The following is a 21,838-nucleotide window of genomic DNA, read 5'->3' as shown; positions in this document are numbered from 1 at the left end:
GCACTCCCTTCTAGCATGGGAAGAGAATGGTGAGGCCAGTTACTCATTTGCCTTATTTCTTAAACAAACTCCTTTAATAGCATAGAAATATGTTTTTAATTTTCAAATAGCATGTCTAATATGTTACATGTATGACAATCAGTTGAGGGGGGACCCACATAATGATGCCCTCACACAGTGTGGGAAGAGGTGCCATGGGTGGGATGGGGGAGGATGGAAATTAGTTTTGGGTAAGGGAGTCTGGATGACTAATAAGTAGTCAGTTAATTAAAGACTAATTTAATTTTACTAGGACTTCGGCTTCCCTACACAATGTTGATCTCAGATCAAGACTTGGGTGGCAAGACCCTCTTAACTGTCCAATTACTATCAACAGACTGGGGCAAAAATCATTTTGGTTAAGAAAGGGGGAACAAAGGATTTCCAAAAAGACAAGATGCCTCTAATAATTGTTAACTGTTAATAACTGGTAAATATCTATTAATTCAGACCACTGTTAATTTCAGTCTAATCTCTAAACTTGAGTAGTCTCCACCAAGAAAATGTGAGGCTATTGTTCAAAAATGATGGCCTATTACAGTAATAAGGACCATAGAGCTCATAGCCATAGAATTCAACTCAGGTGAGTTCAACTCAGGTGAAGTCAACTATAAATAACTCAGGTGAATTCAACTATAAATGTTTAGCCAAAAATAAAACAAAAATATATAAACTTTGTACCAAAGTGCAAGTCAACAACTTCATCTAGTGCAATGTAAAAGCTAGAGGAAAGCTTGGCTGTATTATTACAAAATGCTGTGCACAAAAACATATTTTCTTTGTAAGCAAATAAAATTTTAAAGATATTTGAGCCATACACTTCAACTTTAAAACCTGCCCCTTTTAGATAAGGTTCTGGTCTCTTCTCAATAGATCCAGGGGAGAAAAGAGCAGGCCCCAAGTTTCCAGCTGGCCAGACAGGCTGTGGGTTACATTTCATTCCCTGGTAACATGGGAAGAAGTGAAGCAACCAGTGCCCTGGTTTCCTCATCTCTAAGCAAGCCATCAGATCACCGCATGAGAAGGCTGTGAAAGTCGTTGATGACTGGGATAATTTTCTTAATGCGCTTGGAACCCAGACCCTTCCAGCTTTCCCTCCTCCTACTCTGCCTTCCTTGAGGATCTGAGTTACATCCCCCTGGTTTACCTCCAGTGCTATTACCTGGTGATGACCAGTCAAGGCTCTAGATTCCCACAGGAAGAAATTCTGGCTCCCAGGTTTATGATACTTATTTCTTTTAATTTTATTTTATTATTATTTTTTTTATTTTTGAGTCTCGCTCTGTTGCCCAGGCTGGAGTGCAGTGGCGTGATCTCAGCTCACTGCAACCTCCACCTCCCAGGTTCAAGTGATTCTCCTGCCTCAGCCTCCTGAGTAGCTGGGATTACAGGCACGCACCACCACGCCTAGCTAATTTTCGTATTTTTAGTAGAGATGGGGTTTCACCATGTTGGCCAGGTTGGTCTCGAACGCCTGACCTCGTGACCCACCTGCCTTGGCCTTCCAAAGTGCTAGGCTTATAGGCGTGAGCCACCGCGCCCAGCCCTATGATCCTTATTTCTAAAGTAGGCCGACATGTGATTTTTGGCCAACCTTAAAAGCTCTGTAGGCTCACATTAGACCTGTGACTGGAAATGCAGGCGTGAGCCCTCCACTGGTGAGCTCACCCAGTTCCATGACTCCATACCACTCCCGTCCTGCCAGCTCCTGGATGATCACCAGCTCGGACCTCAACCCTGAGTGCCAGGAGATCCCACGGCCTAATGGGCCCCTCCACGTGGCTATGTCTCTCAACCCTCCACATCCAACCTGTCCAGCAAACCCTGTGGGCTCCACCTTTGACGTTTACCTAGGGTTCCACCCATTCTCCCTGCCCACCTCACTGGGCCGAGGAGATGACATGTCTTATTCTAACTGCTGCAGTGGCCCAGTTAGGTTTCCTACCTCCAATCTTGTCCCTGTCATTATCAACACAGCAGCCAGAATAAATCCCCTCCTGCATCAAATCACATCAAAAATCGAATTGTAATCTTCAATATTACATATTCCTGTGGACTGAATTGTAAGGGCACTTGGGAAAATTAAAAAGTTAATGAGCTATGGGGACGGAGCTAGGAGTCGCTAAAAATTTAGTCATGTATTCTTCCATTCCATTGGCAATGACTAAATGCCTACTGTGACACCTGGTGGGTTATTGCTATCATAGGCATGTATTTTTTTTAAAAAAGAAAAGGTTGCCACTTTTCCTCCTCCCCATGTGATCAGAAGACGAGAAAAGACTTAAGAAAAGAAAATAGCCTAAGTAGAATATAATCCTTTAACAATATTTTGAACTCCCAGAGAGATATACATACATTACTGTTTATAATGAAAGAACAAATGGAGAGGGAAGCCAAAATACCTATAAAGAATTTTCTTGCCTGTGTGTGGTTGTTCACTCCTGTAATCCCAGCACTTTGAGAGGCTGAGGCAGTAGGATCACTTGAGCCCAGGGGTTCAAGATGAGCCTGGGCAACATAGAGAGAGCCTGTTTCTACAAAAAATAAAAAATTAGCCAGATATAGTGGTCCCAGCAACTTGGGAGGCTGAGTCAGGAGGATCGCTTGAGCCCTGAAGGCTGAGGCTGCAGTGAGCTATGACTGGGCTACAGCACTCCAGCCTCAGTAGCAAAGTGAGATGTGGTCTCAAAAAAAAAAAAAAAAAAAAAAGAAGAAGAAGAAGAAGAATTTTCTAGACTGGACATAGGTTTTGAAGCTAAGGATGATGGAAATAGCTGAGCGCTCATCATTCAGTGCACCTGTTCTGCCTTTCTCAGGGAAGGTGTTCCCGGAAGCACACTTTGAGACTGAAGAAGATACTGATGACCTCCATCCTCTGCAGGTCTGTTAATTGAAGCACCTTCTTATAAAAGACTCAAAAAATAAGCCTGTGGTTCTATGCCAGGCAGGCAGTGAAACAATGTATTTTAGGAGGACCATTCCTTACTTCAGGATATAGCTGAAAACAACACCCAGAACTAATTTTTTAACCTTCACAAACCTTTGTATGGAGCCAACACTCCTACCTTATAAATTGTGAAAGAAACTCGGGCTAAAGATACCACATGATTTTCACATTTTAAGGGCACGATTTACCTGATCTTTAGTCCTGCACTCTAGCCAACTAGCCAACTGATGTTTCACTATATGTATTCTTGTTGTAATATAAAATTCTCACATTTTTAGGTTTCAAGGTTTCAGTTAGGTTTGGTCATCTTAACACAATGTTGCTTTCCCACAAACATGAGAAATACATGAAAATACGTGCTGTGCATTCAAACCTCTCCAGACAGCACTGCACAAAATTCCTATGGCACCCCCCTGTTTTCCTTTCATTGCTTCTCATCTTAATCCCTCTAACACTCAAGTGAAGCGCTGTAGTGATAACCTTGATACAGGTTTCTTTTTAAATCCAGTTCCTGAAGTCAACCATGTTCGAATGTTATACACGAGCTGATAATCATACAAGGAGTTAATCCTTGTCTTCCTACTCTTGTTTTGGAATTACCATAGTCCATTAGCGTAAGTTGGAATTCTAGTTCCACTCTAACTGTAACCTTGGGCAAACTTCTTCACCTCTCTAATGTACATTTCCTTTTATTATGACCTTTTTTTTGAGGAGGGGATAACAGTACTGACTTCACGGGGTTCTTTGGAAACTCAGGATAATGTGTTTAGGCTTAAGCATTGTTTGGCATCTGTTTTTCTCTCTGGTTTCCATACCTGTGGTTATAGTTCACCATCTCAACCTGGACTGGAAGTTATTTACGTGATGGGATTTTCTTCCCCCAGCTCCTATTATTGTCTTTCAGATGACTAAACATTTTTTTAGATTTCAAAAGTAGTTAAAGTCAACTAGTTTCCTCACCACCTCCCTTTTCCAAACACTCACACTTGAGTGCAAGCACACCAGATTCCTTTCATATGTGGTTGTATGAATATGGTGGGTGAAAGAGAGAAAAAAACTTGTTTCTACTTTTCACATACTTTGCTTCTACTTCTCACATATTTAACCTAGTCTAGTGGAAATAACCTGCATTTAATGAGACAAATCAGAAATCAAAATGCCACTCCATTTTTTTTTTTACTCTTTTCTCTGAGTTGCCTTGTATATACAAGAGGGAATACTATCTCCCATCGATGCCTAAATGATAGTGTATGCACAATTCCTCGCACGTCGTAGGCGCCAGTGAATGTCAGCTCCTTCTAGGGTTCTGGAGCTGGGACAGGTTATCACCTTGGAGCTGTGAGTATCGGTCATAGAACATGCTAATTCTAATTTCCAAATGGGCTTTTCTCCTCTGAGGTGTCTTTTCAGCCGAAGTCCCTGTGGTGGGAACCACTGATTCTGAATCTGTTCTCACAGGTGTGCTAAGTCCTTCCCCTTTGTCCCATTTTTACTATCAGTCTGGTACTTGATCTGTAGGGAGGACAGCCCTTTACTCCCCGCCCCCATGGCAGCCTCAGCCCTAGCTTCCCTTTGGGCTTCTGTCTCTCACCCTGGTCCTCCCATTACCTCCAGGCTGCAGCCTCCTCCCCTCTCTCCCGCCACTGACAAGTCCTTCTGCAGATTTCAGCTCTGTTCTGCCCTTGTCTTCTGTTTTTTCCACTAGCCTTCAATAGTCCTTTCAACGTATTCTTATAATTCAATCACTTTTTTTGGTTCATTGTCTTTGGCTACAATATTGATGGGAATTTCTATAGGAACCCTCTAAAGTGCTCCATTTCCAGAATTATTGCAAGTCTCTGCTAGAGTTCTTCCTGCCTGCTCCCTTGAGGGTATTGCAATCCCATCCATTTCCGCCCCTGTTTGATCTCATCTCCTCCTAGTTTATGTTCCCTTACCACATACTCAGCACTTGGTCTCACCTAACATTTCCTGCCAGGCTTCACCCCTCCTGCCGTGACATCCCACTTGTTCTTATTAAATAGGCGATTGTGACTTTTGAGTCTCTACTGTCATTCAGATTAGACTGTCTTTCTCTCAGTTTATTGATCTCAAGTTTGCTCCATATTCGGACACTTTATAAACCTCATAGGCTCTCCTTCCTCATGTGCCCAGGGGCTCTGTAGGTCCTGCAGCGCCACTCGGCCTTCCTGAGTACCCTTGTTCTTCAACAGGAAGCGCTACCTCCCTCGACTCTCTGGGGCCAAGCCCCACCCCTCTCCTCTCTCCAGCGGCCTCTGGGGAACTCCTGCTGGTTTCTCCCACCCCTGCTTCCTCCGGCAAGTGTCAGGCCCTGGTGCAGAGCTCAGAGCCTGCCTGCCCTGTGGATCCCTTCAAAACAGTGATCACAGCATGTTCTGATTAGGGACATCATGTCAACCTTTCCTGCTAAATGGTGATTATGGAAGTTGGAGCTGGTCCAGCCAGAGTATGTGTGTGTCTACGTCTACCCGCATTTATTTCCAACATTCTTTTCTGCCAGATATTTTATTCAGGGCCAAAATAGGATTTTTCAAAATTAGTTGTAGAGGAGGGAGAAAGAACATTTCCAGTAGTATGACATACACAGGTATATAAATATGAATTAAACGATTGCATGGGGGTCCCCAGTCATGACGACTGGAGTCATTTTCAGCCTGCAAGCATGTTCCTGCCCCCTCATCTTCAAGCCTCCCTTGGAATAGCTCACTTGTAGTAATTCTTAAGTCTCATTTAATACACAATTTTCACAGGAAACCCTTCCTTTACTCTCTCCAAAACACCTGACTATTTGAATCAATGAGCGGGTTACTAGAGAAAGGCCCTTGGAGTTTCAGAGGCATTCTGCATTTTAGTAAATGTGAAGGATTGATATTTTGTTCATGATGAAAGTGCTCAGCAGCATATGTCCAGTGGATCTGAGTACAGTGCTACTGCTGCTTCTTAGATGGACATGCTACTGCATTTCCATGTTGCCAAAGCAGCCACTCAGCAAAGGCCTGCTCAGCCCCTGCCACGAGTCAAGGGCTGGTTTCACCCTGAATAAGGCAGGCTCCACACCTCTGTCTTCCCAAGGTGGCTGTGAAAGGGGCATCCATCCAGGGCCCCTGAGAGTGCAGCCCTGCAGAAGGCATGCTGGGCAGTCACCCCTATGTAAGAGGGGGAGGAAGGAGAAGAAAAGACTGTGGAGACTCCCAGAAAAGGCTGAAAGGGAAGCGGGAAGAGCGATTATTCAGAAGACACAGAGGAAAAGCAGCCTTGGGAAAAAATAAACCATAAGCGCCAGAAGATGCAGAGAACCGTGGCCTCTAAGAAGCAGAAACAGGACATTAAGGAGCAAAAAGGCTGCTCTAGAAGGCCATGGAATAAGATGACAAGGGACGTGGAGGAAATAAGGATTACCAGAAAACTGAGGCTACAACAGAGAAATAAAATCTGCATTGGAGGCAGTAAAAACCAAAAGTGACATGGAGGGAAATTGACAGAGTGGTGTGGAAAAAACATTTCACAAGCCATTTAATATATGCAGAAAGATCTAAGAGCTGAAACAACACAGGGGGAGGAGGTGGGAGAATAGTCAAGGATCCTCAGATTTGGAAGTATAGATAACCCCTGAAGTGGAAACAGTACTCACCATCATACCGATCAGAACTAAAGAGACTTGTTGAGTTGGAAAGGGCTTTCTCTGCATGCCAAGCAAAATCAGCAGATTCCCACTGAAACATATCGCCCAGAAACGTATCGTCCACAAGGGATTGAAAAAATTAAGTATCCGGGCAGAAAAACTCAAGCTACCCTTCTCTACTGAGGAAGAGATCAAAATCCAGCAGCCCACCAATTTCTCCTCTGGAACCTTGAATTCCAAAGAGATAGGAGCTGAAGCACTAGAGTTTTAACGACAAATGTTTGGGATTGTTATATTCCCAAACATTCAACTGGGCAGGTTGGTTTGTTGTTAATGTGTGAACTCCTGTCACTAAAACAACCACACACTGTCATGTGTGACAAAGCCCACTGACTCCGAAAAAATAGCTTGGATGGGATCTGGTTTTGAGACGCAGCCTGAGGCTGACAGTAGTCCCTGCATCTACCCCGCATGGCCGCAGCCCTCCCTGCAGATCAGGGAGCACACCACGAAGCCTTCTCCCTAGAGCAGCAGGGAGGGGCCGGCTGTGCACAGGGTGGGATCCTTGTCCTGAGAGGAAGACTTTAAAAAACCAAGTCTCTGTTCTTTCCCACAAAACCACAACCACCCCAAACAACCCAATGGGCTTTAAAAATTTTTCAATGGTAAAGAGTCTAAAGAATTATGTTTCACACCTTTGAAAGCAATAACAAAAGCCATTGGGTTTCTTTTAATGGGAGAGACAAATAAACCAATTGGTGGCAGAATTATTGGCCATGAAACACGGCTGTTATCTCTAAGGTAGAACTTGTGACTGTTTGCGTTCAGTCTGCTTAGTCAGTGTGGGAGAAGGAGCTCATGAGAAGAACAAAATGAAAAAAAGACGAGAAACACACCCCAAAATGTGAACATTGCTTAGTGCTTGAGGTTAGCATTTATATACATAGAGAGAGATAAACATACAGCCAGCCCTCCATAGCCACAGGTTCCATATCCGTGGTTGGGTGAATTGATAGAAAACATTCCAAACTCCCTCTCCCCAATAATCAAAGAATAAAAATTATACAAATAAAAAACAATACAGTATAACTACTATTTGCATAGCGTTTACATTGTATTAGGTATTATAAGTAATCCAGAAGTGATTTATAGTTCATGGAGGAAGTCCATAGGTTATATGCAAACACCATGCCAAGGGACTAGGGCATCCCTGGATTCTGCCATCTTTGTAGGTCCTGGAACCAATCCCCCACAGATACTGTGGGTGACTGTTTTACATATATATGAAGACAGATACATATATAATATTTCTACAAGGAGTACATATATAATCAGAAAAGAAATTCATTTTTTTCTTGCAGAAAGAAAGGGACTAGAGGGTGGGGTAAGAGTCACGTGAGGCTGTCCTCCACCCCTCCTTGAGCCTGTTACAGCTTCATTGTTGCCTGCTCCTAAAGATAAATGGCTTTGCTTTTTCAGAAGGGATTGGGCCCAGGAAAACTCCCTCTCTGGGAGTTGAGTGGGGTGTGTGTGTGCGTTTTCTTATAAAATGTTTCAAGCACGTTTTCGGTGGGACAGTTGCACCCTGAGGCCCAGCCATAAGGCTTTGTCTTGTTTTTCTCTGAATGGCTGGGCTTCCCAAGAAGAGATAGACCCTGGGAGCGAAACAGCTGTCGGTGCCTCAGCCCCTCTTTCCTCCCAAGGAAGCACATTGTTATTAACTGGGAATTCTTTATAGCCGGGCTGGAGGAAGTTTTTGGCTGTAAACTGTCATGCACTGCAGCCTTCGCTGAAAAGGCGGAGGGAGTGGGCCTGGTCCTGGGAACCCAGGAACAAAGATCAGAAAATCAGCCACAGAAAGAGGAGGAAAAATAAACGCTAGAAAGTGAAGGCAGGTGACACTACACAAGTGCTGGCCAAAGTCGGTGACTTCCAACCTCTACCTGCTCCGACTTGGGTGGTTCAATTCCTGGGTCATACTCTTCAATGCTTCAGACATTCTCTCTGGAGAGTAGAAATTTTATTACGCATGTTAGAAACGGAATATTCTTTCCTGCTGAAGTTGTATTCTTATTTGGCCGTGCCCCTCCTGTTCGGAACAGTTTTAGAGCGATCTGTTAAACCCTCCAGTCTTCTTTGGCGCTTCCCGACTGTGGGAAAAGCAGCCGCGAAGCCGTCCGAGCTCAGGGGAGGGATCCGGCCTTCGGGACTCCTTTGCCCTGAAGCCGCAGAAGAGGTTTCGCTCTCGTGCTTGGGGTTCCGAGGCCCTCAATTGCCTGGGACCCACCCTCGTTCCTCCTTCACCTCCCCTCCACTTTTCCCTTTTATCCTATCCTCGGGAGGCCTTGGGCCAAAGCGATGACCTCTTAGACATTTTAATACCCGGAGTAAGGAGAGTGACACGCACCACGCTCTCCCCCAAAGCCCAGGGCCCTATGGGCCAGTGAAGGCGTGTCAGGATGGTCCGCCGTCAGGAGCAAATGAGGTCCTTTTGGTGCCTCTTTCCAGAAGGAAACTTCCCCCCTCGGGTCAGTCCCCTGGGAATATCCATGCATCCCAGACATCAAAAGACAATGAGAAATGCGGACCGGGACAAGACGCCCCGGCTTCCTGACTCCTCGGTGTAAGTTGGAGAAGGGAGAGAAGGAGCCCTGTCCCCCACGGGCGGCAGGCACCCTTCCCCGGGACTGGCTCCTGGGGGCCCTCCGCATACCGCGAGGCGGGTCGATCCCTCGAGTCCCGGGCGGAGATCCCTCCGGCGGCTTCCCCAGCAATTCCCGACCGCGGAGCGAGCCGGGCTGGGCGAGGGGCAGGGGGCAGGGAGCAGGGGAGACTTAGCGCGGGGCGCAGATACCCTGTCCGCGGGAAAGCCCCCTTGCTAGGGCGCAAGACTCCTCTGAACCCGCTGCCCTCCCGATGCGCTGGCTTTCTCTAGAGGGGCTGGGGCTGGGGTGCCCGCTCAGGAGACAGGGAAACAGAGGCTGCTACCCCAGGCCCTCGTCCAGCGAATAGGCGAGGTGTGCAGAAGCGCAAAGCCAGGCCTTGGAATGGGGAGCTTCTGCCTCCTTCCCCCTTCCTGGGCTCCCGTTTTAGGAGGAATGTTACTGTTTAAAGAGACCCCACTGAACTATTTCCTGCTCATTGTCACCTCTCCTTCGCTCTCCTCGCGGAAGTTCTCACCGAAAGGTAATAAAACAACCGCTGCCGACACCGCTTGGCGCTGGGCCCGGCGGGGAAAGCGCCCCGAGTCCCGCTAGTCCGGGACCACCCCGCCAGCCCCGACCCTCTCCCACCTTCAGCGAAAGCAATGACACAGCAGAAACCACGCACACGCCTGGCACACTCGATGCGCGCGCAGACCTCGGCATGAAGTCCTGTTTTTATAAGAGAGCGAGGAGGACACTTCCCAGAAGGGGTCGTTTTGCTTTTGCTTATTTCCGTCCATTTCCCTCTCAGCGCGCGGACCTTCCTTTTCCAGATGGTGAGAGCCGCGGGGACACCCGACGCCGGGGCGGGCTGATCCACGATCCTGGGTGTTCGTGACGCCGCCTGGGGCTCCGTGGGCGAGGGACGTGTGGGGACAGGTGCACCGGAAACTGCCAGACTGGAGAGTTGAGGCATCGGAGGCGCGAGAACAGCACTACTGCGGCGAGACGAGCGCGGCGCATCCCAAAGCCGGGCCAAATGCGCTCGTCCCTGGGAGGGGAGGGAGGCGCGCCTGGAGCGGGGACAGGTGAGGCTGCACGAACGTTCCAGGCTGGCGCGGCTGCGGGATCCGGGCGCGGTGGAAAAGCGAGCAGGACCCTGCGCGCGGGAATCAGGGAGCATCGCAGGCTGCCGGGCGGCCCCTCGCGGAAGTGCCGTCTGGGACGGGTTGGGGCGGGCCGGGGCGTCCAGCTTACCTTCCTCCGGAGCTTGCCCCGCCGCTTTGATGGAGGTGCAAACATTTGGGGAAGGGCGGGGGTGTAGGGGCTGGGCTGGGGCTCGCAGGGCTGAGGCCCAGGATTTACATGAAACAGGCGTGCAGGAGCCCATTGTTGGCCCCCGGCCTCCCAGACCCGCCCGGCTGGGTCTGATATGGCCGCTCTCGGCCAATGGGCTGCTGCCCGGCACTTCAAAGCGTGCACGGCCCAATCCGCCGAGCCCCCCAGCGCTGCCGCCGCGGCTCTATTTATGGGGAGGGCACTGAATTTCGGTCCCCAGAGACCTACACTAGTGGAGCCTTGGGGAGTTCGAGTGGAATAACTTCTCCCCACCCCTCTGTCCCCCGTCTCCTCCCCCCAAGTCTTGGTCCTCGCCCTCCTCCCGGGTCTGTGTCGGGACCCGGGAGCCGTCGCAGGTCTCGGTCCGAGGGGCCCCTTTTCTCGGAAGGGCGGCGGCCAAGAGCGGGGAAGGTGGATCTCAGGTAGCGAGTCTGGGCTTCGGGGACGGCGGGGAGGGGAGCCGGACGGGAGGATGAGCTCCCCCGGCACCGAGAGCGCGGGAAAGAGCCTGCAGTACCGAGTGGACCACCTGCTGAGCGCCGTGGAGAGCGAGCTGCAGGCGGGCAGCGAGAAGGGCGACCCCACCGAGCGCGAACTGCGCGTGGGCCTGGAGGAGAGCGAGCTGTGGCTGCGCTTCAAGGAGCTCACCAACGAGATGATCGTGACCAAGAACGGCAGGTGGGTGCGCGTCCGGAGCCCCGCGCTCGCCGCGCTCCGCAGCGCCTGGGCACCCTGGGGGGCCTGGCAAGTTCCCGGAGGTCGAACCCTTTTTCTCCTGGAGGAGGGATTTGTGTTTGTTCCCGCTCTGGTTAACTCCCTCGAGTGCATTTCTACAAGCCCCTCTTCTGGGGCTTTCTCCGCGGAAGCCTGGGGAGGAGGAACGCGCACCTCGAGGTCCCGACCTCGGAGGCATCCCGGGACCCGCGAGACGCGCGCTGGTCCCGCCTGTCCCGGCGGGATGTGGCCTCCTGCACTGAAACCCTTCGCCAGGTCCTCTCCTCCCCTGCCTCCCGAGGCCACCTGGACCTGGTAGGGCTCGGGGAACGAGCAGCTTGGGAGTCACCCTTCAACGTTCCCCAGGGGGCTCCTCTGTGCCCCGAAATAACTGAGGCCTCTGTGCTAGCTTCTGCCTCCGGCCTATCTGGTCAGTGTCGGGGTCCTCCTGCGCCCGCCCCGTGTTTTCCAGGAGGATGTTTCCGGTGCTGAAGGTGAACGTGTCTGGCCTGGACCCCAACGCCATGTACTCCTTCCTGCTGGACTTCGTGGCGGCGGACAACCACCGCTGGAAGTACGTGAACGGGGAATGGGTGCCGGGGGGCAAGCCGGAGCCGCAAGCGCCCAGCTGCGTCTACATCCACCCCGACTCGCCCAACTTCGGGGCCCACTGGATGAAGGCTCCGGTCTCCTTCAGCAAAGTCAAGCTCACCAACAAGCTCAACGGAGGGGGCCAGGTAGGTGTGCGGAGCCCGCCAGGTCTGGGACCAGCGAGGAGGGGCCGCCCTGCGCCTTCTGCACGGGAGTTGTGGGAAGGCGACGTCTGTCCTGGAGAAACTGCCACAGCCTTCTCTAATAAGGCCTTTAGCGCTGTTTATACTAAGCTGATAACATCCACGCCTGGCGAACGGGGAGCGGGAACACTCCCCTTTGAAGGTCTGGAGCTTTGGGGGAACTTCCGTGTCTAGCCCTAGACTCTCCTAGGGATGGAAAAGATATCAGCCTTGATGGCAAAGTCGCATTTAAATTTAAACATGCGCCACAGTACTTACTGCGTGGAGTCGGAACAAACTTGTAAAGTCGTGCTTTGCTAAAGAACATTCTTTAGTCGGAGATTGTTCCTGGAAGACCCCAGGTTAGGCAAGTTGCAAACAAGCTCAGGGTTTTAAAAATGTCTATAGCCTTCCTGAAAGCCTTAGTACTTTATTCCATCAGGTGAAAGGATTTTGTGATGAGCATTCATTACTTTTAATGGTGTGTAGCATCTCACATCCCTTTTCCAAACAAGCTGTGGGAATAGCACATATAAACCGCGGAGAAGCCCTCCCTGGCGGAACCCCACTTCCTCCGACAGCAGAGACACTTTCTTGGGAGCCAGAGGACTTTCTGCATCCTGGAGAAATGGATGTTTTGCTGTTTTAACGCAGGCCTTTCAGTGCCACCAATTCTGTATCTGTCTCCCTCAGATCATGCTGAACTCCTTGCATAAGTATGAGCCTCGAATCCACATAGTGAGAGTTGGGGGTCCACAGCGCATGATCACCAGCCACTGCTTCCCTGAGACCCAGTTCATAGCGGTGACTGCTTATCAGAACGAGGAGGTGAGAAGGAGAGAGGGGGATCGCTTTCCCGGTGTGCTGCGGTGTGGTGTGCTGCTCCGTGGAGATTCTGGAGGAGCGGGGAGACGCGCTAACCCGCACTGAGAGGAAGGCTTTCTGCCCTTTCAAATAATATTCCGGAACTTGAAATGGAAGCACAGGAGAGAACTGTTTAAAATAAGTCCCCGTTCAAAGATTTTCCCCTTGAATTCTCCTTATAAGTGTTTAAAACTAGAAGCAACTTCTCAATGCTCAAAATGAAAAGATCCAAAAAGCATTCAGGTTAAATGGTGTGAGAATTTCTTGAGAACAAGACTTGAGTGAGAGAGGGGCATGTCCTTCCTTGGAAATCTTCCCCAAAGGGTGGGGGGCAACCCCTCAAATCTCTGCAGTGTGAAGACTCAACTAGATACAAGCTACTGCATAGGTGCCTGTAAATCTACGCCTAAGCCCAACCCCAAAGTACTGCACATTAGAGATTAGTTGGATACGTTGTTGGTGTTGACGTTGACCGAAAACTAGAACTTCCAGGTCTCTATTTCCTAAGCAGCCCCAGCTTGTGTTTTCAGCTATTTCTGATTTATACACATGGAACATTGTTAGTAGTAGGTTAAATTTATCGTGAATCCCACTCAGAACATTGACATTGAAAATTTTTCTTAAGCGTGCTACTCTGTACAATTACTCAGCTATTTTCAGTTCCAAATAGAAAACTGTATGTGGAAAGAAGTCTGATTATATTTGAATATTTAAAAGTGGTACTGGCATTTCTCAGTTTCTTGGTGCCAAATTAAATCCCCTGGCTAATAGGGAATATACTAGTAAATGCAATTTCTTGTTTTTCAGATCACAGCTCTTAAAATTAAGTACAATCCATTTGCAAAAGCTTTCCTTGATGCAAAGGAAAGGTGAGAGAATTCTAACTATAAATACCCTTGGGCAAAGAAGTACGCAGAAAGATGAAATATTGCTGCACATACTCTTTTCTGAATTTCCTTATTTTTGAAAATTCGATATACTTTTTTTTTTTATTTTGATAGAAGTGATCACAAAGAGATAATGGAGGAACCCGGAGACAGCCAGCAACCTGGGTACTCCCAATGTACGGTTTGTTGCACTCTGTCATGTCATTCTGCGTCATCGGGACTAGACTTGCTGAGAGCTGGGAAGTGGAGATGGAGAAGACAAGGGCGTTTCTGGGTGTGCCTGGGATGTAAGATTGCCTTTTTGCCATGCAAGGCTCTTGGCCCTGTGATGTTGAAGCTGTGCTGCCCATCTAACCTCTGCTCTAATCGGGGCTGTGTATACTCTCCTGGGTGCTTTTGTTTTTCCGTGAGGCAGCTGCCATCATGCCTGGGGTGGATCATTGAGACCTAGCTGGGTGTTTGGACTCTCCTGTATTAGGCAACAGGAGAATCTAGCTCATTACATCCTCTTTGAGGCTTTCGTTAATGGTTGAAGAGCCATCTTTCCAATGGTGCTTAGGAACAAAATTTTTCCTCAGCCCTTTGGTTCTAGGAATGTCTCACCGACCCCTGTGGCTCTGAGGATGAGAGAGTTGGATTTAAGTCTAGCTGCCTCTAGGAGTTCCAGGAGTCAGAGTGCAGGATAGAGGATTATATAGCAGCATCTGTTGGGAGAAATGCTCTGTCTCACCCTAGTCCGTCCTCTCCACCCGAGGAAGGGTTACTTGGAGATGTTAAACAATGAACGCGGTAGCGCTGGCTGGTCAAGAGGCTGGATGAATCAACAGGGCACACTCCTCCTTACACAGGCATTTTCTATTCTGTAGATTTTTCATCATTTCCTAGGCTGATTGAACAACCAGAAGGTCAGTCACTTGAGTAGAGTGAGCCACTGCTCTGGCCAGGCCGGCTGGGCAGCGAGGGCACGTCTGCACCCTTCCTTCCAGTGCTGCCTGGAGAATTGTTAGTAGTTTGGAAATTGAAGCCACAGTAGTTGTCCCAATAGGGGTTGCTTTTTCTCAATCAAAACAACAAAGCTTAAAGAGTGTAGAAGAGGATGGGCGCAGTGGCTCACGCCTGTAATCCCAGCACTTTGGGAGGCCAAGCTGGATGGATCATCTGAGGTCAGGGAGTTAGAGACCAGCCTGGCCAATATGGTGAAACCCCGTCTCTACTAAAAATACAAAAATTATCAGGCATGGTGGTGGGCGCCTGTAATCCCAGCTACTTGGGAAGCTGAGGCATGAGAATCCCTTGAACCTGAGAGGCGGAGATTGCAGTGAGCCAAGATCACACCACTGCACTCCAGCCTGGGTGACAGAATGAAACTCCCAGTCTCAGAGGAGAAAAAAATGAGTGGAGAAGAAATTGTAGTTTTAGAGGAAGGAAGGGGAGTCTTGGAAGCACTTTCTGATTCTCCTGGGGAGAATGGGGGGAGGTTAAACCAGGAGAGTGAGCAGTAAAGGGGTCTACCCCCAGCTAGGAAGGCAGCTCCCAAGTCTCTGTGGGTGGCTGGAGGAGAAGGGGAGGGCATACTTGTCTAAGCACCACCCCACCTCTCTCAGCGTCTCTCACCTGCTCTCTGCCTGTGGTTACATTGTATTCACGCTCAGTGGAGGAAAGCTGACCTGCCTTGGGGAATAGTAGATCTCAAAGCAATCCAGAGGATTCTCAGGAGGAAACAGCTTAGGTTGCCTGAGGCCAGGCTCCTGGGTTTACTCAGGTACACATAGGATTGGAAGCCTTGGGTTACCTGTGGTAGTGAGTGTGGGGCTGATGGCCTCAAATGTCTTGTGAGGCAGACTGTGTCCTAAGTATGAGACACTCAGGGTGCTTCCTCCATCAGGGGCCCCTGAGGGGAAGGTGGGAAGTCACTGGCCTGGGCTGTGCTCTCTGAAGTGATGGAGGGAGAGTCCCTGGCCTGGGCTCTGCTCTCTGGAGTGATGGAGGGAGCACTAATGCAGGTTACTACTCAGCACTCTCTTTTCTCACAGCAGGGGGGTGGCTTCTTCCTGGAACCAGCACCCTGTGTCCACCTGCAAATCCTCATCCTCAGTTTGGAGGTGCCCTCTCCCTCCCCTCCACGCACGGCTGTGACAGGTACCCAGCCCTGAGGAGCCACCGGTCCTCACCCTACCCCAGCCCCTATGCTCATCGGAACAATTCTCCAAGTGAGTCCTAAGCCTCATTCTGCCAGGGGTTGGTGGGTGGCTGCAAGACCACTTTGGGAAAGGCATTCTGCACGGGTCTAGAATCTAAAAAAAAAGAGACGGTTTTCTGGAACCCACACCCAAGCCCAGTTTTTTAGCAGCTCAAGAGAGGATCTTCAATTTATGTCTACGCCACCGCCGCCGCTGGCGGAGCAACCACGGAGACCCAGATCAGAGGCTTGCATCCTTGCATGGGCCTTAGAGCTGGTGCTCCAGGTTTTGAAAATGACAGATTCCTGAGCCTCTCCACAGAACCATGGTCGATCCTTAGGAGGAGAGCCCAGGTTTGAGTCTTTTATGAACCTCTCTAAAGTGACAGTGATGGAGCAGACAGGCTCAAGAATTCCTGACTACACCAGTGATTCTCCAAATACGGTGCCCAGGCCAGAGCCTCAGCAACACCCGAGAGTGGGCACAGTCTCAGGCCCCACTCCAGACTGACAGGCAGCAGCTTTTGGTGGGGCCCGGCAATGTGTGCTTTTTCTTGAAACGGAGTCTCGCTCCGTTGCCCAGGCTGGAGTGCAGTGGTGCGATCTTGGCTCACTGCAAGCTCTGCCTCTCGGGTTCACGCCATTCTCCTGCCTCAGCCACCCAAGGAGCTGGAACTACAGGCGCCCGCCACCACGCCTGGCTAATTTTTTTGTATTTTTAGTAGAGACAGGGTTTCACCGTGTTAGCCAGGATGGTCTCGATCTCCTGACCTCGTGATCCACCCGCCTCGGCCTCCCAAAGTGCTAGGATTACAGGCGTGAGCCATGTGCTTTTAAAAGCCCTCCAGGCCATTCCGATGCATGCTCCAATATTAGGAACACTGGGATAGACCATAAAGATCCCCTGGCCTAATTCTCTCTATAACACTGTATATGTCTAGACTTAATTTTGTCTGGCTCCAAAAGAAGGAAAATAGCTAAAGAACACCATAAAACAATTAAGCAATTAAAGCTGATTTGAAATGAAAGGACCTTATTGGGTTAGGAAGTCATTGGGACTTGTTCAACCAGAGGCTAGACTCCGAGGCAGGAAGATCTTATTTCTAATTTTGCCTGGAGTAATGGTTTCTATCACCCATTCTTATGAAGTAATTACTGGAAAAAAGGCAGGGTAAAGTTATATTTATTTTTAAAGATAAGTAATTCCAAGTCAGTGATTGTAAGATTCAATGTCTACAGGGCATCTACTGATCTGATGATAAGGGAAAGAGCTTGGGTTTACCAGGGTATGTTTTCAAATACATACATTTGGCAATAAATCTTGCCCCTGATAACCATGTAAGTAGACTAATGGATTGTTTTCTACAGTTAATGTCCCATGTACATTTTGTTTTCAGTGTTACATAGCTTCAGTTATTGGTGATATTTCACTGTACTTTGTTGTTCTTGGAAGACACCATCTATAATTGCAGTTTCTTACCTTCCCCCCTTAGCCTATTCTGACAACTCACCTGCATGTTTATCCATGCTGCAATCCCATGACAATTGGTCCAGCCTTGGAATGTCTGCCCATCCCAGCATGCTCCCCATGAGCCACAATGCCAGCCCATCTACCAGCTCCAGGTAATGTATGTCCAGGATGTGGTGCAAAGCATCCTGGGAGCTCTGCCTGTGACTTCACGCTGTTTCCATTCCTATGGGCCCTTAGTCCTTATTCTCCTTGGTCCCCGTGGGTGGTTGGGTCTTTATTTAGAATTCTTTATTATCCAGCTATGCCCAGGGATTGCAGGTGACATGACTGCCGAGTTCCTGTTTGCAGTCTGTTTGCTGCAAGGACTGGGCTCCTTTACAACCCAGGTGTGGAATGGGAGCTGTGCTATCCCATCCCTGAATGAAACCAGGGTCCCCATCCTGGTTCTGCCACTTACTGGTTCACATGATGGACAAGTCTCTTAGCCTCTCTGAGCCTCAGTTTCCTCACCTATAAAAGGAAGGTGGTAAAAAAATAACCCAGCCTTGGCCTGTCTCCTACAGGGTTGTTGGGGTCAGTAGGTAGAGCTTAAAGAGATCGTTTCAGAACCTTTTTCAACAAGAGCTAGTAAATTAAGGAAATGAATTTATTGGCTTTTCTGTGGATACAGGCTCGAAATCTTTATATATGTGCTAGGTAACTGGTAAACAATGATGATTATTTTGTTACCAATTTGCAAGTTATGCAGAGGAAGAAAGGCTTACAAATCAAGCAGGCTGCTAAATGTCTTACATTTCTTCATAGGATGAATATAAAAACCTACAATACCAAAGTTAGAAGTCAACCCTCATTTTCCAGGGAGGAAGGAGGGCCAGAGATATTAAATGATTGGACCAGCTCAAAGCAGAGCGAGCCTGGAATTAAGTGATCTTGACCTCAAAGGCAATGCACTTCATTTTCTAGAATACCAAAATATGCCTGCAATCTTAATTATTGTCTAGAAAACAGTTCCTTCATAATAAGAATTCAATTGCCTGCGGTTAGAAACAGACCAACAATGCGTAAACAAGCGAAGCTTTCAGGGGCTCCAAGAGCATCGCCCCAGAAGCCTGCACCCGATCAGATGACCCGCACACTGCAAGCTGCTGACAGAGGCCCCACCCAAGGGTCTCAGTGTGGCTCTAATTGGGCATCTTAGAACCTGGAGCTTTCATTTGTAAAATGGCATAAAAATCTGCCTTCATTAACTCAGACTTGTTTAAAACAGTATGGTGATACAACATAAGGCCTCATTATTCACTTATAGAAAGACAAGATTATTTCCCAAAGTAAAATCTTACCATAATTGAATACTATCCACTTCCATGTGCTTAGACTGGAGAATTCAATAGTCATTTCCACCTTCCTCATTTTATGCCTTGAGAAACACAGCCTATAAGGAGTCTCGGGCAAAGTGTAATGCGACACAGATAGGTAAAGGCGGAACTGGGAATGGCTTCCTAGTCTGACTGCCAGGTGCTTTTCCTGCTGCCGGGCACCATGCTAGCACACCTATGTACTGAGCAGGACAAAGTGCAGGGAATTGTGTCTGTACTGGAGTTACTGTAAGGAATGTCTGCTGCTTAGTGTTTGAGGAGAGGCTGGTCTTCATGGTGAGAATTACTGCAGTGGTGGGGGTGCGCTGTGCTAAATAAAAGCGTGTGCACTTAAGCCCGTCCTCAGTAACTTTTGACTGAGAATATCTGAAAAGTTTTATTCCGAATGAGAGTGCAAAACTACTGGTCTGAGTCTTTCTTTTCTGTTTTGTTTGTTTGTTTGATGGAGTTTTGCTCTTGTTGCCCAGACTGGAGTGCAATGGTGCATTCCCAGCTCACTGCAACATCTGCCTCCCGGGTTCAAACGATTCTCCTGCCTCAGCCTCCCAAGTAGCTGGGATTACAGGCATGCGCCACCATGCCCAGCCAATTTTTTATGTTTAGTAGACAGGGTTTCACCATGTTGGTCAGGCTGGTCTTGAACTCCTGACCTCAGGTGATCCACCTGCCTTGGCCTCCCAAAGTACTGGGATTACAGGCGTCACCCACTGCGGCTGGCCTGGTCTGAGTCTTTCGTAGTGAAACTTAACGGCGCTCTTTCATGAGCTCTGAATATGTGAATAATCTTTTCAGTCATCTTCCTGATGATTTTGTTTCTTATTAATAGATACGACAATAACTTCTATACATCACAGAATGTGCTTGTGAGTCCTTTAATAATTTGGAGAAAATGACCTGTTTAAAAGAAAAAAACTGTCATATTACACAGTCACTCCGAATGAGATTTCTGGTGTGTTTTTCCGTCCTTAGCTGGCCTGCAGCCCCTGCCCAGGCCCTGCTCACTGGTGTCTTTCTGTTGCAGTCAGTACCCCAGCCTGTGGTCTGTGAGCAACGGCGCCGTCACCCCGGGCTCCCAGGCAGCAGCCGTGTCCAACGGGCTGGGGGCCCAGTTCTTTCGGGGCTCCCCCGCGCACTACGCACCCCTCACCCACCCGGTCTCGGCGTCCTCTTCCTCGGGATCCCCACTGTACGAAGGGGCGGCTGCGGCCACAGACATCGTGGACAGCCAGTACGACGCTGCAGCCCAAGGCCGCCTCATAGCCTCATGGACACCTGTGTCGCCGCCTTCCATGTGAAGCAGCAAGGCCCAGGTCCCGAAAGATGCGGTGACTTTTTGTCGTGGCAGCCAGTGGTGACTGGATTAACCTACTAGGTACCCAGTGGCAGTCTCACCGGTTAAGGAAGGAAATGCAGCCTCAGTAACTTCCTTTTCAAAGCAGCGGAGGAGCACACGGCGCTGTTCCCCAGAGCCCCAGCATCCCTTGCTCACACCTGCAGTAGCGGTGCTGTCCCAAGTGGCTTCCAGATGAACCCAACTGTGGAGATGATGCAGTTGGCCCAGCCTGACTGACAGTGAAAAAATGTTTGCCAGGGTCCAGAAACTTTTTTTGGTTTATTTCTCATACAGTGTATTGGCAACTTTGGTACACCAGAATTTGTAAACTCCACCGATCCTACTTTAGTGAGATAAAAAGCACACTCTTAATCTTCTTCCTTGTTGCTTTCAAGTAGTTGGAGTTGAGCTGTTAAGGACAGAATAAAATCATAGTTGAGGACAGCAGGTTTTAGTTGAATTGAAAATTTGACTGCTCTGCCAGCTAGAATGTGTGTATTTTAAGCATATGTAGCTAATCTCTTGTGTTGTTAAACTATAACTGTTTCCTATTTTTCTTTTGTCAAAGTAGCCAAAGACAATCAGCAGAAAGCATTTTCTGCAAAATAAACGCAATATGCAAAATGTGATTGGTCCAGTTATTAGTCAAGCCCCTCCTTTTGTGAGTATTTACTGTTTATTGTAGCTGGTGGTAAAGACCTTATCCCCAAAAAGCATTTTAATCTATTAAGAACTTTAACATTGTATCTAATTAGTTGCAAAACTGGAAGTGAAATTTGCGTAGACTTAGTGCTAATTACCACAGCAATTTAAAAGATGTTAAGTAATTTTTAAGAGATTTACTCAACATTGAATCATGGATGATGTGGATAAAGACAGAACCTAGAACATACTGATGTCATCAAGATGAATATGGGATGTCCACCCTATTCAAGCTAAAGTACTGTACATAAAATAAATGGATAAAAAGTTATCATTTGTCAATGTAAAGTGTGGTTACCATAGTACTTTGAACAAAATGGCATTTATAAATATCTTTCCCGCTGCTTTTTCTCAAAAGCAGAACACAACTGCAATGGCGCTAGATTGGGACAATTTCTCCATCTAGTGGCAGAATCCTTAATGTTGACCCTACTTCCAGTTTAGTATTCCAAACCTTGTATTCCTTAGTATTCCAAGTACACCTTAGTATTCCTTAGTATTCCAAGTTACAGGTGGCCAGTAGGTTAGAGCTGGGTTAGTAATGCAGGAGTGTCAAAGCGGCATTATGAATATACTAGCAACATGGACATTAATGGTTAAGCTAAAAGGCTCGGGGGGTTGAAATCATCCACAGGCATAGCAAAAGTTGTTTTTTCCAAGTCAGCGTTGCTAACTTTACCGCTTGTCCAACTCTGACTCCTTTAGACTCCACTTAACAGTTCTAGGACAAAGTGGTGTTTTGTTTGTTTGTTTTTGTTTATTGAGTATAAACCCAGAACTGAAGTGTAAATAGCTAGCTTTTTAGCATCATTTGTGCCTGCTTTCCAAGCAGGACATGCTTATTGTAAATTATCATTTGAAAGTTTTTCTTGGTTTTACGACTACTCATTTGGCAATACCCCCAAACCAGGAGATTGATTGATGTAT

The 21,838-nt window shown here is 48.2% G+C and overlaps 2 protein-coding genes across 3 annotated transcripts; one reads left to right on the top strand and one right to left on the bottom strand.

Moving 5' to 3' along the window:
• Positions 1-7,534: 7,534 nt before the first annotated feature.
• LOC129038815 (uncharacterized) lies at positions 7,535-10,585 on the bottom strand. The gene is made up of 4 exons (XM_054492248.2): positions 10,532-10,585; positions 10,095-10,325; positions 9,923-10,003; positions 7,535-8,633 (listed from the first exon to the last, which is right to left on the bottom strand). Exons 1-4 carry the CDS (start codon positions 10,574-10,576, stop codon positions 8,613-8,615), a joined length of 378 nt encoding a protein of 125 aa, XP_054348223.2. The 5' UTR covers positions 10,577-10,585; the 3' UTR covers positions 7,535-8,612.
• A 215-nt stretch (positions 10,586-10,800) lies between these two features.
• On the top strand, positions 10,801-20,833 carry TBXT (T-box transcription factor T). Of its 2 annotated transcripts, none has more exons than XM_054492246.2 (8): positions 10,801-11,290; positions 11,799-12,063; positions 12,793-12,927; positions 13,771-13,832; positions 13,965-14,026; positions 15,884-16,060; positions 17,523-17,652; positions 19,898-20,833. In XM_054492246.2, the coding sequence occupies exons 1-8, from the start codon at positions 11,085-11,087 to the stop codon at positions 20,169-20,171; spliced, it is 1,311 nt and encodes a 436-aa protein (XP_054348221.1). In that variant the 5' UTR covers positions 10,801-11,084; the 3' UTR covers positions 20,172-20,833. The 2 variants fall into 2 exon arrangements, with proteins under 2 accessions (XP_054348221.1, XP_054348222.1); XM_054492247.2 differs by having other exon boundaries at positions 10,915-11,290; positions 15,887-16,060.
• The last annotated feature ends 1,005 nt before the right edge of the window (positions 20,834-21,838 follow it).

This window comes from Pongo pygmaeus, chromosome 5 (genome assembly GCF_028885625.2).
Source record: "Pongo pygmaeus isolate AG05252 chromosome 5, NHGRI_mPonPyg2-v2.0_pri, whole genome shotgun sequence".
Lineage (NCBI taxonomy): Eukaryota > Metazoa > Chordata > Mammalia > Primates > Hominidae > Pongo > Pongo pygmaeus.
This window is presented reverse-complemented; position numbering and strand designations above follow the sequence as displayed.